General features: G+C 35.1%; 1 protein-coding gene across 5 annotated transcripts in view; it reads right to left on the bottom strand.

Moving 5' to 3' along the window:
* Positions 1-17,645, bottom strand: part of ANKIB1 (ankyrin repeat and IBR domain containing 1) — a 143,219-nt gene that overhangs the window by 46,656 nt on the left and 78,918 nt on the right. For all 5 annotated transcript variants that reach the window (XM_058525430.1, XM_058525421.1, XM_058525426.1 and 2 more), the window contains 3 exons: positions 16,855-17,037; positions 7,535-7,652; positions 878-1,086 (listed from right to left, as the gene is read on the bottom strand). In XM_058525430.1, the coding sequence (XP_058381413.1) occupies positions 878-1,086; positions 7,535-7,652; positions 16,855-17,037 (510 nt within the window). The remainder of the gene's footprint in view (positions 1-877; positions 1,087-7,534; positions 7,653-16,854; positions 17,038-17,645) is intronic.

The raw sequence follows: 17,645 nt of genomic DNA, 5'->3' as shown, positions 1-17,645 counted from the left end.
TAATATTTCAGTATGGTGTATTCAAAACTGTAAGTAACTGGAGGTTTTAAGTGAGAATATAGGAGGTGGTTTTCCCAAACTCTTATTATGTTATCTGTTTTTTTTTTTTTTAACTCCCCCCCCCAAGCCCCAGTAGATAGTTGTATGTCATGGTTGCACATCCTTCTAGTTGCTGTATGTGGGACACGGCCTCAGCATGGCCAGAGAAGCGGTGCCTCCGTGCGCGCCCGGGATCCGAACCTGGGCCACCAGCAGCGGAGCGCGTGCACTTAACTGCTAAGCCATGGGGCCGGCCCATGTTTTCTGTTTTGAAATGAGAAAAGAAAACCTTTTGTATTTCAATCTGTAATTCAGAGATCACAAAAATATTCTGTGAGAATATTGTTTTATTTTTTATTTTATTTTTTTTGCGAGGAAGATCAGCCCTGAGCCAACATCCATGCCAATCCTCCTCTTTCTTTTTTTGCTGAGGAAGACCGGCCCCGAGCCAACATCCACTGCCAATCCCTCTCCCTTTTTTCCCTTTTTCTCCCCAAAGCCCCAGCAGATAGCTGCACACCACAGCTGCACATCCTTCCAGCTGCTGCACGCGGGACGCGGCCCCAGCATGGCTAGAGAGGCGGTGCGCCGGTGCACGCCCAGGATCCGAACCCAGGCTGCCAGCAGCGGAGCGCATGCACTTAACCGCTAAGCCACGAGGCCAGTCCCTGTGAGAATAAATATTTACCAAAGCCTGAAATAACTGAACCCGTTAAGAAGGGTATAGGATTCAACTACAAGAATACGACTAGAGATTCCATGAAACAATACTAAATAATTTAAAAGTTAAAAGACTAAACACAAAACTATGAGAAGTACACTGAACACCAAACCATACCAAACTGGTGTCCAAATCCCCAGGAGATAAACTTATTTCATCCGGAGAGGTGACAGAAGAGCGTGTAGTCCTTGGAGTTCTTGGAGAAGGGAGCGTGTCCCAGGCATTATACCCACTTGGTGGTGGAGTTGGCATTTGAACACCTGATCGTTGGCAGCAGTTCTCTGGGTTGGACATCCAAGCTTCAAGTAATTTCTCCCTGTCCCAGTCTTTAAGAAAAATGGAATGGATATCTCTCAAAAAACAGAGAAAATATGGTGATTTTTTAAGAGCTTCATAATAACAAAAGAAAGTGAGGATAAATTAAAGAGAGAAAGCTCATCTAAGGAATAAAAATTATTTATAACAAAGTAGTCACTGCAAATGAATATTCAGGTATGTTATATATTAATATTTTTAAATGAAATTTAAAATTATAATCTACTGTGGCTTACAACCATGTCAATATCTAACAATATTGTCAAAACTTCCAGTCATTTCTACTAATAATCAAAAGATGTGGTTCACACATCACTTTTGGAATTTACTAAATTTTTGTTGGCAGAGATTTGATTTAGTCATTTTACTCTTTCAAAAAAATATGTAATTTTGTAATTGGTCTCACTGATTTCAAGTTGTAAAATGATTACATAGCTAACTATAAACATGTCAAAATGCCAACAAATTCTGTACTAAGTGAGCTCAAATCTGGCATAACTAAAAAAGATTACTTTCCTACTATGAACACTTTAAAAATAGCCAAAGGAAGCATGTTATTATCAAGTCCAGAGCCATAACTCTTTAAAAACAATAAACTAAAATATCCAATTATTTTGCTAGGTGTTTTACACATATTATTTCATTTATTCCTCCCAACAAACTTTTCAACCATTATTTAGATGAAGAAACCAAGACCCAGGGAAGTTATATAACGTGCCCAGGCTCACATAAATAGTGAAGAATTTGAAACCAATTTCTGTGATTCCAAAGCCTGTCTTTCCACTGTAGCACAATAAAGTACAGCGGTCAGGAGTAGTACAGAGTCAATTATTCACCGTAGGCCCATTCTACACAATTTTACAGCTCAAATACAGATAGCTATGGAAATTTTCTATAGAACAGTTTTTTCAACCATATTAAGTCAATGATTTGGTGGTTTAACAGGATAATTACGACTCACACATGCAATGAAGATAGAGGGAGTGTATTTCCAGCTGTGTAAACCATACGTGCAAAGAAGTATAATAGAGAGACATGAGCAGTTCTGTAAAGTTACAGTATATCATGTTGTGGTTAGGAGAGATAAAAAATAAGATTGGAAATAGGGGTCAGATTACAAAGAGGAAGAAAAATTCAACAATTGAAAAAAATTGCATGTGAGTACATTGCAGGAAATGTTGCTAAACGGATCTCAGTGCTTTGATAGGTCATTATTTACTTAGAAAGCTAAAATTACTTTTCTTAGAACAGTATGATTATTTTTTAAAAGTCTCCATTATGTCACTTTTTAATAAAGGAAAAATAGACTATTATAATTTATATATGCAGATATTAAATATGCTAAATTTTAGTCTTATCTAATACAAATATTTTTCAGCACAATTTCTGCTTGGATTCTATCACATCATTCATTTAGCAAATATTTACTGAATGTTTTTTATGTGCCATGCACTATGTCAGGCAGTAGGGATACAATGGGAGGAAAAACCAGGCACAATTCCTGCCTTCATGGAACTTATGGTCTAGAAAGGAGAAAGACATTATGTAAACTCAACACATTAAAAGAAAATCATCACTGTCCAAAGCACCATGAAGAAGAGGTAGAGAATCCCAGTCAGGGAGGTCAGAGAAGGTGACTCTGAGGAAATGGCCTGGAGCAGACATCTGAGGGATGAGTGGGAGTCAACTAGGTAAAAGGGAAAGGGAAAGACATTCTAGACAGATGGTACACAGCATGTTCAAAGGCCTTGTGGCAGGAGGGAAGGTGGCAACCTTGTGAAATTAAAATGACCAACGTAGCTGGAGAAAGGAGAATAGAGGGGAAACATTGTGTGAGATGACACTGAAGAAACAGGCAGGAGCTAGGCCACACAGAACTTTTTAATAATACTTTTATCATCAGCTTAGGAGTGATAGGAAATCAGTGAAAAGCTGGGCTTGGGGTTAGGAAGCGTAGGTTGTCATGATTAGATTTGAAAAGATCATTCTGACCACAATATGGAAAAACACGCAAACAAATTGGATAGGGCAAGAGTGGAGGGAAGGCAGACAAGAGAGGAAGCTATCGGGTAGTATACATGAGAGACGATGGCAGCTAGGGCTAGATGGCTGGTTGCAGTGGAGATGAAGAGAAAGGAAGAAGTTTAAGATCTGGGAGGTCAAATTGACAATTCAGTGACAACAGGATATAGCGTCTGAAGGAGAGGAAATGTCAAAGTTGGTGTCTCAGGTTTACCCAGTTGGTTAGTTGGTTCTGCCATCTATGTAAATAGGGAATACCAGAGAATCAGGTACGTGGAAGACCATGATTTTAGTTTTATACACGATGAGTTTAAGGTGCTTTTGAGATATTCTAGAGGTGCTTTCAAACAGGCAGTTATACATAAGGGTATGGAGCTCAGAAAAGAGGTCTAGTCCAGAAGGAGAAATCTACACCTATAGAAGCCTTGAAAGAAAATATCATTTCCTAGGACGAGAGCAGAGTGAGAAGAGAAGATATGCACCACTGATGTTTAACAGCCTCAAGAAGACAATGAGCCTCCAAAGGAGCTTAAAAAAATACTTCAATATAAATTTATTCTAAGCACAAGCAGATTAGCTTTAGTCTTATACTTCGTAAATTTTACTTATTTTCTCACTAGGTAGCATTCAACTATATAAGTTACTTTTATTACTGAGGAAATACTCAGAGAATGACCTTTGTATTCCTAACAGAGTCCTCCTTAAAATTCAATTACTACTTAGTAAATACTGCCAAACATTTCTGTCTTCTGCTTTATCTAGATCAACTTCATTACTTTGGGACTAAATTTGACAACAGATAATATAATACTCAAATCTATTTTCCTGTATAAAGCTGAATGAATGTTACCAAGGATACAATCCATAAATCTTCCAAATAGTTCAGTTTAATAGCTCTGAGATAGAGCCTATCCTGGTTTGAGAGCAATTAGTGTAAATTGTAGCTCTGTGCACTGTCTATTTTATTTACTAACATCACTTATCTCTGTCAATCTTATTTGATAATCAAATGTCACTGACATTACCTAAACAATACACAAGAGATGTCCATTTAAAAACCTGCATTAGACTCTATTTATGCCATAATAGGGGAATGAATATAGAACTCTTAAGTAAGTTATCAAAAAAGTTATCACAGAATAGACAAATGCCAAGTAGGAAAATTCGATTTGATATCACCTTATTAGAATTGACCCCGACTACGTGAAAGGAGTAACTAAGGGAAGTATCAATGGAGTAAAAATGGAGTTAACCATTTAATAATACTTGATGACACAAGTATAAACAAATAGAGATAAAAATGTTCCTTTTAATTACAATAAAATTACTGGTAAAGTTAGCCTTAGATTCTATATAATATTGTACCTGAGAGTTATGATACATTATATCATCTAGCTGAATGTAGATACCTGTAGCAGAAATTGCTAAGTCACAAAAATGCTGCAGTGTAGAACTGTTGCTTGCAGTTAAGTGTGGGCATGTGACTGAACTCTGGCCAATGGAATATGTGCAGGAGTGATGCATATGCCACTTCCAGGACTGGCTCAAAAAACTTCCCACACTTATTTCTCCAGGCTCTTTTCCCTTTCTGACTGGTTGGCTGGAATGGGGATAATTGCCAGGGCAAACTCAGACGCCATTTTGTTTAAGATGGCAGAGTCTCAGTCGGTCAGGGTCCTTGGATAACTGTGTGGAGCAGAGCACCTGTCCCACTCCTAAACGTACTGGAAACGCTTTGGACTATTATATGACTAATAAATGTTTACTGCATTTGAGCCTACACCTTCGTTTCAGCAGCTAGCCTAACCTAAACTAATACACTGTCATGTCATGGCTCCCCACTGATGAATAGCTTCCACTTTTCTGCTAGCTCTACATTATAGTTAAATGTGCTCTCTGTATTTAAAAGCTCAAGCAAAGAGTAGGGTATACTTTCTGGTGCTGTGAACCTTACCCTAAAGAAACACAATTTAAGGTATTTTGTGTTTTTTTTACAGTTTTTATATTATGATTCTTAAGCATTATTACTGGCTAAAAAGAAAATATTTTATCTTTAAATTCTATGATTTTAAAAGCTATTCTTAATTTCTAAATTTCATTTTTGACGCAGGTCTAAATTTCTTTCCAAAGGATTTACTTCAAAGTTTACAAAGATGTCAATGGAGAGATATAGTTTTATAATAAAAAGATGGGTTTTCAAAAATATATAAATATTTCAGGTATATCATCTATTCATTCTGTAACTATCTTCTGAGGGCTTATATCAGATACTGTGGAATCAAAAAAACAATAAAAGCTGCCCTCTAAGAGCTCCTAGGTTAATGCAGAGGAAAAGCAAATAAAGAGATTATTACAACATTGTATTTTAAGTGTACGACACATATATGCATGAGATATAATGGGAATAGACAGGAGGGGTCTCAGTGCAGACTTGGGAACACACAACCAGAAAAGGCTTCCTGGAAGAGGTGATTTCTAAGGACAAGTAAGAGTTGGTAAGAAATGCGGAGACTGACGGTCCAGGTGAAGAAGCCTGGGTCACAAAGGTCTACTAAAGAGTCTGGATGGTTTTTAGTCTGTGGAGAGCCAGTGAAGGGTTTTTCAGCAGAGGAGTGACACGCTCAAATATGCATTTTAAAAAAACGGCCTAATGGCAATATGAAAAATTAACAGGGTGAAAGAGGAATGGCAACACTAGAGACTAGGACTCAGGAGACTACAAATCAGATGAAAAATAATGATAGCCTGAATATAAGTTGGTGGCAGTGGGAATGGAAAGAGCTAGGTAGGGTGAGGGAGGATAAGAGATATTTAGGAAGAGAAACGATGAGAGTGTGGCCAAATGTAATAGAGATGGAGGAGTAAAGTATGACTTTCAAGTTTCTGGCTAGGGTAATTAGATGAATGTTGATGTCCAAGTTATGAAGACAGTGGGAGAAATGATGAGTTCAGGTGGGGACACCTAGACTGAGGAGAAAATATTAAATAGATATTTAGAACTATAGCCTTGAATGCTTTATTAAAGTCAGGTTGTAGATATACTCTTTACTATTTAGGTGGTTTTTGAAACTATTGGTTTCAGTAGATAAATGTGCACAGCAATGTTTCTTAGAGAGTGGTAAGCCACTTGGTAGGCTTGTTTACAACACATATTTTTATGCCTCACTCCTCACCCAATGACTTACAATCTCTGAAAGTAGCCTTAGGAATCTCTGGTTAGTTTCCTAGGCCATTCTTATTTACACTAAAATTTAAGAGCCACTGGTATATAAAGTGGAAAAGAGTGTCAAGCTTAGAACCCCTGGGAAATATCAATATTGAAGGTAGTGATTCTGGAGGGTTATATACCAAATTATTCACAGTGGTGATCGAGTTATAAATTTTCCTCTGATCAAAAGATCATATAAGGGGCTGCCCCGTGGAGCAGCAATTAAGTGCGCGTGCTCCGCTGCTGGCAGCCAGGTTTGGATCCCGGGCGTGCACTGACGCACCGCTTGTCAGGCCATGCATGGCGGCGTCCCATATAAAGCGGAGGAAGATGGGCACAGATGTTAGTCCAAGGCCAGTCTTCCTCAGCAAAAAGAGGAGGATTGGCATGGATGTTAGCTCAGGGCTGATATTCCTCACACACATACAAAAAAAAGATCATATAAAAATTTTTGGAAGTTGACATTCTATTTTTAGTATAAATGATAAAGATTTATAGTGAAAATAGACAGGTAACCTCAAAATGACCAGACTAGAATAGCCATTTACCTTCCTCTTTTTAAAAATAATTTTTAAATCAGAAAAAACTTGTCTTTGAAACCAGCCAAAATGTCAAATACCAAGTATGCAAAGAGAGTGTCTAACTCAGCATGTGATGATTCTCAGAATGGCTGTCTTAAGTACCACAGAGAACTTACAACAAGCTGAGTACTTTTCCTAAGTAGAGTTGGTAATGTCCTCAAAAAAGAAACCTTAAGAGGGATAGTATAGTCCTGTGTTGACTCTACAATTTCACTTTGTGCATTTCACGGTGAGAAACAGCCTTTACATAAAATAAATGCAATTGACAATACTGATAACATGCTTGTTAGGTAGTTAATTGACTTTAGTAAAAATTAATGTCAAAACCAGGACTAGGACTATGGATTCCAACTTTCAACCCTGCTCGAATCACACACATTTCTAAAATTAGACAATCTATAAGTTGATTTAGTACCTCGATTTTTAAAAAGAGATTTCCATTTCTCTTCTATGGTTTATAGCCAGTTTATACCTCAAAATACAAAATGTTATGAGGATGTTGGGTACTGCAGTAGCCACTGTACAAAAAAACAACTTAGGCTTGTTTACCAAACTATTTTGTTTTATATTAAAATAGCTAGCTTTTAACTCTGAAAAGTTTCAAAAGGCACTCATGTTATCAGAAGCATAAGACATTTCTTTCATTACCATGAGCTCGAAGTAAAGCTTCAGCAGTAAATAGTGGAGCCTGAAGCATGTCTGCAGTTTCCACAATCAGCATATCTTTCAATTTACGAAGATCCTGAGGTCGTAATCCTTCATATGGCTTTGAAAAGAAGAAAAACAAAATTAAATTAGTATTATACTCTTAGGAAGTTCCAAATGACTATAAACAAATACATATGATAATCATTTATTTAATCTTCCAGTTTCAGTTTGGTTACTCAAGTTTAAAAGGCTCTGTAGGCTCCACTACCACAGACTGCAAACTACTCCTTCACAAGTCTTTAGGCTGGAAAGTGGATGCTGGGGCTCATGCACCTTATCATTCTAAAATAAAAGTATCAGACTATAATGACAAGACCATTTTACACTTTACAGTGTTGAAAATTTGGATAATACAAAAAAGTATTAGAAATAAAAACCTATAATCCCACCACTGAGCAATAATCATGGTCAAAGTTCTCAAGTATTATTATCCAGTCTTTTCTTTTTTGCAAATGAATTGTGTGTGAATATATGGGTATGCATTTAGGCACAGTTTTAATTATTGAACCACAAAACATTTACACTTATGAAGATCTAATTTGGATTGCTAGTGAGATTATATGATACTTATTAATTAATTAATTTGGAGAGAAGTGGACTATGCCATACTCTTCAGACTTTTTACTCATGAACATATTATCTCTCTCTGTTTATTCAAGTGTTTATTAACACTCCTTAGTCATATAGGTACTATTATCACCTCAGATTTTTTATTCTTTTGTTATCCTTTATCGTTTTCTTTTTTGCTTTTAACAGAAAACATATAAAGAACAAAATCACAAGTGCCTCACTATTCAGAAAAAATTATTGATAATGTTTTTGCCATACTTGCTGCAAGTCCTTTTTAAAACAAAATGAAACAAAAGAAGCAAAATTTTATAAAAGCAAAAATAACCTGTCACATGTTTTTGCCATTACACTTCCCTAATTTTCCCCATCCTTGCCTGTGGCAATCACTATCATGAATTTGATTTATAGTTGCCATAATACTATGGCATAACATTTTATATAAATATCACTAGGCAATTTGCTTCTTTATTTTATTCAATATTGTGTTTTTATTATTAATATTGATACAGGTATCTATTTCAATCCTTTAAACAGATGTAACCAGCTTAATGCAGTAAGCATAGAACTAAAGGCTATAGCTTAAAAAGCAGTAGAAATTCCCAAGTACTTATCAGAACAACCACCATTGAGGATGTCCTCTGGTAGCATCCGTCAGTCTCCAGAGAGCTCTGGGCAGTTAGCAAACCTCATCGATTGTAGTTGATTTAGAGATATTTTAGAATTAGATATTATCTTTATTTCCTGCTTTTTTTTTTTTTTGGTATCATGGAAACCATCTCATCAATTCTTACTTAACCCCATATGACTGGGACTCTATTTACCAGGGATAATTTCTCTCAGTTGACATGATAAGCTTCCTGATCCTTAGATGCCTTCTGGCAGGGATGCACAGATAAGCAATGAGTGTATTAATGACAGACAAGACTGACAGACTTGACTGCATAGAAATATGCCAAGATTTAAACATAAAAAGTATATTACTTTTAATATATAAGGAATTTGTGACAATCAGTAAATTAAAAAACAAGTTATAAAAACACAAATATCCTTCAAGATACAAACTCTTTACCTAGCAAATTGGCCAACATTAAAAAAAAAACTCAATATTGGTAAGGTTGCAGTGAGGTGGTCCTCTGACATACTGTGGGTAAAAATAAAAATTGGTACATCATTTAACAACCAAGCATCATATATCATGAACCTTTAAAACATTCATCTTTTGACCTAATAATTTTACTTGTAGGAAACTGCCTTATGGTATAATCACAAATGTAGACTAAACGGGTCATTTGCAATGTTACTTATAAAAGTGACAAAACACAAGTAACCCAAATGTATATACTAAGGGAGTTATATAGGACATCTGCATGTTAGAATAGTCAACAGTCATTTAAAATGACTTCCATGGGGCTGGCCTGGTGGCGTAGTGGTTAAGTTCGTGTGCTCCACTTTGGCGGCCTGGGGTTTGTGGATTCGGATCCCAGGCGCGGATATACACACTGCTCATCAAGCCATGCTGTGGCAGCATCCCACATACAAAATAGAGGGAGACTGGCACAAATGCTAGCTCAGGGACAATATTCCTCAATCAAAAAGAGAAAGATTGACAATGGATGTGTTAGCTCAGGGCCAATCTTCCTCACCAAAAAAATTAAATAAATAAATGAAAAAAATAAAATGACTTGCATGATGAGTTTCTAAATGTCAAGAGGTGTTAAGAAAAAAAAAATCCCACAGGATATAAAATATATAATATCATCAGTGATGAAAAATGGAAGGTGATCCTGCAAAATGTTACAAGTATTATTTATTAGTGGTAGAATAAGGAATATTTTAAATTTTCATTCTGCTTTTTTATAAAGAGCATATTGTGCAGAAAAAAATTAATTAAAAAAGAAAAATCAGTGGGTATGTTAAAGAGCTTTCAACAGTGGTGGAGCCCACACTCAATCAGTCTGCAGTACCGTTCCTTTTAAAAATGACAGTGAAAACTTATGCTAAATAAATTTCATATCACACTGTATTAACAATCTACTGCACCTATATATGCATTCAGCTACACTGCTATGAATTTCTACATATACCTGTATTCTATGAACTTAATTAGAAAAAGAAATAAAAATTTAACCTAAACTATATATATATCCATATATTATTATCTATATATCCATATCTATCTACATCTATATATATATGGATACCATTAACTAAAAAAAAAAAGATTGCAATTTAATCCAAACTATCCTTTTAAAAGCCCCTGAAATCATCACGTACAGTTTGCTTTTAAGCTAATTTATGAACCACACTTTCCCCTACAAAAACCTAACAAATCCTTTTATGGTTAAATTTGTAGTACTCACTCTAGTATAGAAGTTATATGCTATGTATAACACTGCTTCTAGAAAATGTAGTCCAAGTTCAGACTTGAGACTCCAGGTACTTCTCCTGCCTCAGCAATGACAGTGAACATTTCCTGATATTCTCAGTGATGGCAACTGTATATTTCCTGGTATTATTTCCTACATGTTCTTTTTTATATTAGCCATCATTCTACCTCATTTACATTGAGCCAAATAAGATTTGATTTTAGATGTATTAAGAAAGGGATAATACAAAGCAATCTGCACAGATTAAGTTTTTTAAAAATGCAGTTTTAAACTTAAATAGGTGACACTTGAAGAAAAATAGTTCTTAGAGAAGAAAGACATACTGCCTTCACGAACACATAAGATATTCACTCTGAATCTCTGCAACAGAACTATAATTAGGTCATGCGAAGCATTTCAATACACTGCTCAGTCCCAAGTGGGCACTAACCCTCTCCTCTGCAGGAAGGATTAAAATGAAGGTGCCTTTCTCTTTCGTGTTGCAAAGATAAACTGCTTCTATTTTCAGACTAAACACAAACCAGTAATAACCTTCAAAGCAGTCAGTACTGATACAAAGAAAGGAAAAGGAAACTAATTTAAAAAGAAACAGTGAATAAAAGTGCCTCTTTTGCTTCAGTGCATACTATTGCTACCAAAATACCACTGAAGAAATGTGAAACAGCCCAACATACAAATTGCACCACTTGGACATCACGTATAAAGTGACAGTATCTTCAAAACCTGTTTCAGAAAAGACTATGACAAAGGAGTTATGAAAGAAGTATTTGTTTTTTCCACAATGAAAATAGCTCCCCCCAATTATAGAGGTAAAATATGTTCATTGTTAAAAAATGAAAAAACTGGGGCTGGCCCGGTGGCATAGTGGTTAAGTTCGAGCATTCCACTTCGGGGGTCCCGGGTTTGCCAGTTTGGATCCTGGGCATGGACCTACTCACTGCTCATCAAGCCATGCTGAGGCAGCGTCCCATACAGAAGAGCTACAACTCTACAACTATGACACACAACTATGTACTGGGGCTTTCGGGAGGGAAAAAAAAAAAGAGGACGATTGGCAACAGATGCTAGCACAGGGCCAATCTAGAAAAAAAAAGAAAATTAAAAAAAAAAAAAAAGAAAAAGCGGATACTTATTTCCCCAAATATATCAGTAATTTTTAAAATTTTAAAAGAAGTGAAAGACACTCAGGGAAAGGAGAGGATATTTCAATGCCTGTCTCTCATTAGCTGATCCCTGAGCTTAGCTTGGTAGAGAGAGGGGAAAGAATAGCTGAAGTCTTTAGGATTTCTTCCCTTTATTTCAGTTTCCCCTCTCCTTACTCAGCTATTCTGTCTAGGCATCAAGACCCAGGCCACCCTGATCTGTACTTTGACCTAGGAATAGCTGCTCCTGCAGAGTAGGTTAAACCTGCTAACTAGGGTAGCAAGCTAAGGCAATGTCCAGAATATGGGTTCCCTGCCAGGAAAAGAGCCTTAAGCCTTCCTGAGGTACAGACTAGGAAGAGGGGGGGTTCTTTAGATGGCTTTAACAGCAGCATATTGCTCAGTTTTCCCTTTGTTTACCCAGATGTAGTCACACAATCTACTCCTACAGCGCCTGACCCATACTAGGCCTAATACTCCTTAGTTTCTCTGTTCTTTCTTTGGGGGTTTAGATAAATTAAGCACATTGTTCCCAGCCATCACTCTAATACACATCACCTTGTTTTTATTTCTTTATAGCAGTCATCACTCTCAGAAATTATGTTCATGAACTTTTTAAACTTATTTGTGTGCATCTCTCTCTCCATGCTGGAATAGAAACACCTAAAGGACAGGACTTATCTTTATTCTTCACTGTTATCTTCAAGCTTCTAAAACAGTATCTGGCAGAATATTCACTCAGAGTTTTATTGAATGATGGGATGAAGAAGCAGATTACCCATTTATAAACTAATCATCTGGAGAAAAGGATTAAATTAAAATGTGTCAAGAAGAAATTATAAAGATATAACATTATACACTGTCCAGATCATTAACTAAATCAAGAAACTTAGCTAAAATAAACACTTCATCTTGGGAACATAAAATTTTAAAAGTACCTAATTATGTAGTTCAATACAATTACATAGGAAGCCATGTAAAATCACTAGCATAGGCAGAATAATCCAAAAGGTGATGAGGCTCAAAGTAGAAGGTACAAAAATGAATTTTAAAGAAAGTATTGTTGTTTTAATTTTTTAAAATTGTTACAAAACTCATATAACTCAAAATTAACCATTTTAAAGTGTATTCAGTGGCCTCTAGTACATTCACAATGTTGTACAACCACCACCTGTATCTAGTTCCAAAACATTCTCATCACCCCAAAAGAAAACCCTATACCCATTAAGTAGTCACTCCCTGTCCCTTCCTCCTCCCAGCCCCTGGCAACCACTAATGTGCTTTCTGTCTCTATGGATTTACCTATTCTGGATATTTCATATAAATGAAGTTATTCAATATGTGACCTTTTGTGTCTGCCTTCTTTCACTTAGCATGTTTTTGAGATTGATCCATATTTGTAGCATATATTAGTATTTCATTCCTTTTTATGGCTGAGTAATATTCTATTGTGTATATATCTCACATTTTATTTATCTATTCACCTGTTGATAGACATTTGGGTTGTTTTCAACTTTTGGCTACTGTGAGTAGTGCTGCTATAAACATTTGTGTATAAGTATTTATTGATGAAAGTATTGTTTTTTTACATTATGATATAGTAGACAAAAATAAATCCAATATGGATTAAAAACAAAAATACAAATCTAGAAAAAACGTAGGGCCGTTTGATTATAATATTAGCAACACAAATTCAGAAGCCAGAAAGGAAAAAAAATGTATACCTCTGAATATTCTAAAAGTGAAAAACTTAGGATATAGATAAATACACAAAGTTCTCATAGAAAGCAATAAGAAAACACAAATAATCCATAGAAAAAAAGCAAATGAACAATAAATTCACACAATAATCAAACAAATAAATTCAAACAGCTACCATTTATTTCTCCAAACTGGCAAAAAACAGAAACACTGATAATAGCCAATGCTAGCAAAAATGTGAGGAAAAGAATTCTCTAATACGCTATTGGAAGACAAGAAAAGTGATATAATCTTTTAGGACAGTTTAACACATCTATTAAAGTTAAAAATGTATATATCTCATGATCAATCAAACCAATTTCTACAAATTTATAGGGAATATATCTTAAAAATGTGAATATAAATGCAATAACGATGATATGATCATCATGATTATAACAGCAGAGACTTAGATAACACTTATAATGAGTCAGGCCCTGTTCTAAGTATGTACATATACTAACTCATTTAAGGATCACTACAACCCTATGAATTAGGGATCATTATTATCTGCATTTTAAGGAAGAAGAAACTGAATCAGAGAGACTAAGTAACTTGCTCAAGGTTACATAGTAAGTCAGTCGTGGGGAAAAGATATGAACCTAGCCAGTCTGGCTTCAGATCCATGTTTTTAACCATAATAATGACACAACTGGATAATGGTATATATGGAACAAGTAGATACATGTCCTCTCTAGCCTTGTTTTTAATGGCAAAAATATCTAAATATTTAAATGTTCATCAATAGGTAAGTGGTTAAAATATGTAGATCATATGTTCTGACTGCTGAAAGATATTCATGATATACTGTTAAATTGAAAAAATATTTTAGCAGAATTCAATGTACTATATGATCTTACTTTTGCACTAAAAATTCTATATGCATATATGTTAGCTTAAGTTTGGGAGTACACACAAGAAACTGTTACCACTCGGGGGTAGAGTCAGGAAGGAGGAAAGTTTTTACATTTTTTAGCAATGTATATTCTTTATAAATTTTAGTAGGAAATGCATGAAAATAGAAGAAAAAATAATAATAGTAAAGAAAATTACCCATAACCACAATTATTATTTTGGTATACTTCAATCTTCTCCCAATACATAGTAGGTTTTTCTATATAATTAGTATCAAACTGTTCTGTAACTTTTGTTTTAACTTAAGATAACAGTTTATTTTAGTTATACTAAGTTCATTTAGATCTTATATCTACCGCTAATGAGTACTCATGTTATGATTTAATTATAAATTAAGATAGTATCTTGGAGAAAAAGCCTGAACAGTCATAAACGTCTTTCAATTTAATCATATCAACATTATTTCTAGAATATTATTGTTTAAATGTTGTTTTCTGACTAAATTGTTATACTAATTATTACATTAATAATTTCTATGTGTGACTCAAGATAATGGATGTCAAAAGGTAGGCAGTATAGCATAGCAAATAGAGATGCTTAGACTTGAACTCAGAAGAATTAGGTTCAGCTCACCTTGATCCTGCCAGGTTATTCAACTATTTTCTGGTTTATTTTCCTTATTTAAAAAAAGGAGGGGGTATAATTGTCATTCAAGGTTACCGTGTGGATTCAACAACCACGTGAAAGTGCTTAGGACATGGCCCTCTCTCTATGTGTACTTCATCTGAATAAGCATTCCTATAACACAGCCTAACTAAAGAAACACAAGGGGCAAGAAATGTAAATCTTTTAATTCCAAGAAACTCAGTTCTTTTGGCCATCTGGTGAGTATGGAAGCTCAAAAACTGCTGGGAATTTATGGGAAAAATAAAACAACAATACAATTATTTTTCTAAGCACATACAAACAATAGTTATATAAGTCCTTTTAGAATCGAGTTAGCACTGAACATTGAGGAATCAGAATTATTTTGAAAGAAAAAATTTATTGTGTCTTATAAATTCTTTATTTAAGAAATATATATGGATGCCCACTGTGCAAGCAGTGTGTTAAGACACTGAAAATACTCTGCTGAATAAGGCAGTTATGGTTCTGGCCCTCATGGTGTTGACAATCTAACAGGAGAGAAAGGCAATAAACAAGTAAACAAATACATAAACTAAATACTTACAGCATGCGATAAATGCTAGGAAAAATAAACAAGGTATTATGGCAATGAATAATGGAAGGAAAGAGGCCTATTTTAGAAAGAATGGTCCAAGCTTGCTTCTCTGAAGAACTGATATTGAGCTAGCCAAGAGAAAAATTGAGAGAAGATTTCAGACATAGGAAACAGCAAATGCAAAAGCCTTAGTGCAGTTTAGGTATTATAATTAGAGCAAGTGTGCTGGCAAAAAAAGTTTGAGATGATGCTGGAGAGGTAGGTAGTAGCGAGGCCCTATAGGGTCTTATATCTGAGCAAACAATTTGGATTTTATTCTAAGTACAGTGAAAAGTCACTAACTGATTTAAATGATATGATCTAATTTAAGTTTAAAAACGTCACTCTGGCTTCTGTGTACAAAATGGATTCTAAGAGGACCAGAATAGAAGGAAGGAACCGGTTAGGAAACTATTACAGTAGCTCAGATGAGAAGTGAGGGTGGAGAGGGCCTAGGGAGGTAAGAGTAGACATTGGGAGTAAATGGATTTAGGTTATATTTTTGTAGGTAAAATTGACAGGATTCTCAAATTTTCTGGATGTAAAAAGGAGTGAGGAATTGAGAATGCTTACTACATTTATGCTTGAGCAACTCAGGGGATGGAGGTAATGTTTGCTGAGATAATTAAGGAAAACCAGAGAATAATGTCCCCGAAGACAAAGGAAGAGTGTTTCACTAAGAAGAGAGTGGTCAATTGTGTCAAGTGCTGCTGATGAATTCTGAGGAGAGAAAAGTACCTACTGGATTTGGCAACATGGTGACTTTTGATGTCCACGACAAGTGCAGTTCCATCATAGTAGAAGGGAAGAAAGTCACAATGGGCTGAAGAGTGGATGGAAGGTGAGGAAGTTGGTATGTACAGACAACTCAAGTTTTGTTTTTCTTATAAGAAGATTGGAGATAATGAGGCTACAACTGAAGGGGGACAGGGCTGAGGAAGCCTGGAGAGGCTGTTTTGCTTTTTTTTTTTTTTTTTAAGATAGGAGTTACCAAAGCATATTTGTAGATAAGAGCAATCCAGAAGATGGGGAGAGACTGAGGAACAGAAGGATTGGAGTCTTGGAGTAGTAGGAGTGCTTGGGATTCATAATACACATCAGCATCTCTATTTATATGTAAGTAAACATACATATGTTAGAGGATAGACACCACCTCCACGTTTTCTAGATGTATTTTCATACTTATGGCTGTGCAGATGACAGTATATTTAGCATACTGCAAAGAAGACTACACAAATTGGTTTTAAAGAAAAAAACGAAATTTAAAATAAAATCCATATAAATTTTTTATTAAAAAAAACTTACCTCTCGTTTGTCTAATGCAGCATACTCAGCTTCTATTTCTTCAGCTTCGGGATCTCGTGAGAACACCATCTGAGATTCCAGATTGAGGGCCAAATCTTTGTGGTGTTGCTTTTCAGCACAATCACAAGGAGTATCTTTATTCTCATTCTCAGCAAACAAGTCTCCCCCATGTTTTACTAAAAGCTAAAAAAGATTTTTTCAAAAACTTGTAACCACAGATTTAAATGATGTTATTTCACACTACATATTAAAAAATTAAAAATATGATAAAGTAAGCACAACAAAATGCAATGGTTATGTACTTGAAATGACAATAAAAGTTATTTAGATACCAGTGGCTTCTGATTGTAAGATTAGCAATTCTTGTTTAGCAGTATTAAGATGACTTCCTTTGGTTTAAAACAACAGCAAAACCAATTTCTTAAACTTTAAAAAGAAAGTCTTAAGTATTTTGTCCAATCCAAAAATAAAGTTTTACTTAAAAATAAAAAATTTTATAGTTATTCAATGCTTTAAATTCTATAAATTTCCATAAATCTTTCTTAAACAAGGACCCTGCTGATATTGTTACTTTAACCTCTAATACCTGGATGTCCTGACACGGCAGACAAAAGCTTTCATTTGTATCATTCATTATCCAGTCAAACATTGAAATGAAATTAGGATGAGTAAGCCACTGAAGCAAAACTATTTTCAATATTCCTCAAAATAAGTGATAGGAACAGCTATTGATAGCCATGTTGAGAAGATACTCTATCAAACAATCTCTCAATTTTTAAAGGTGGGATTTG

Source organism: Diceros bicornis, chromosome 3 (genome assembly GCF_020826845.1).
Source record: "Diceros bicornis minor isolate mBicDic1 chromosome 3, mDicBic1.mat.cur, whole genome shotgun sequence".
Classification (NCBI taxonomy): domain Eukaryota; kingdom Metazoa; phylum Chordata; class Mammalia; order Perissodactyla; family Rhinocerotidae; genus Diceros; species Diceros bicornis.
This window is presented reverse-complemented; position numbering and strand designations above follow the sequence as displayed.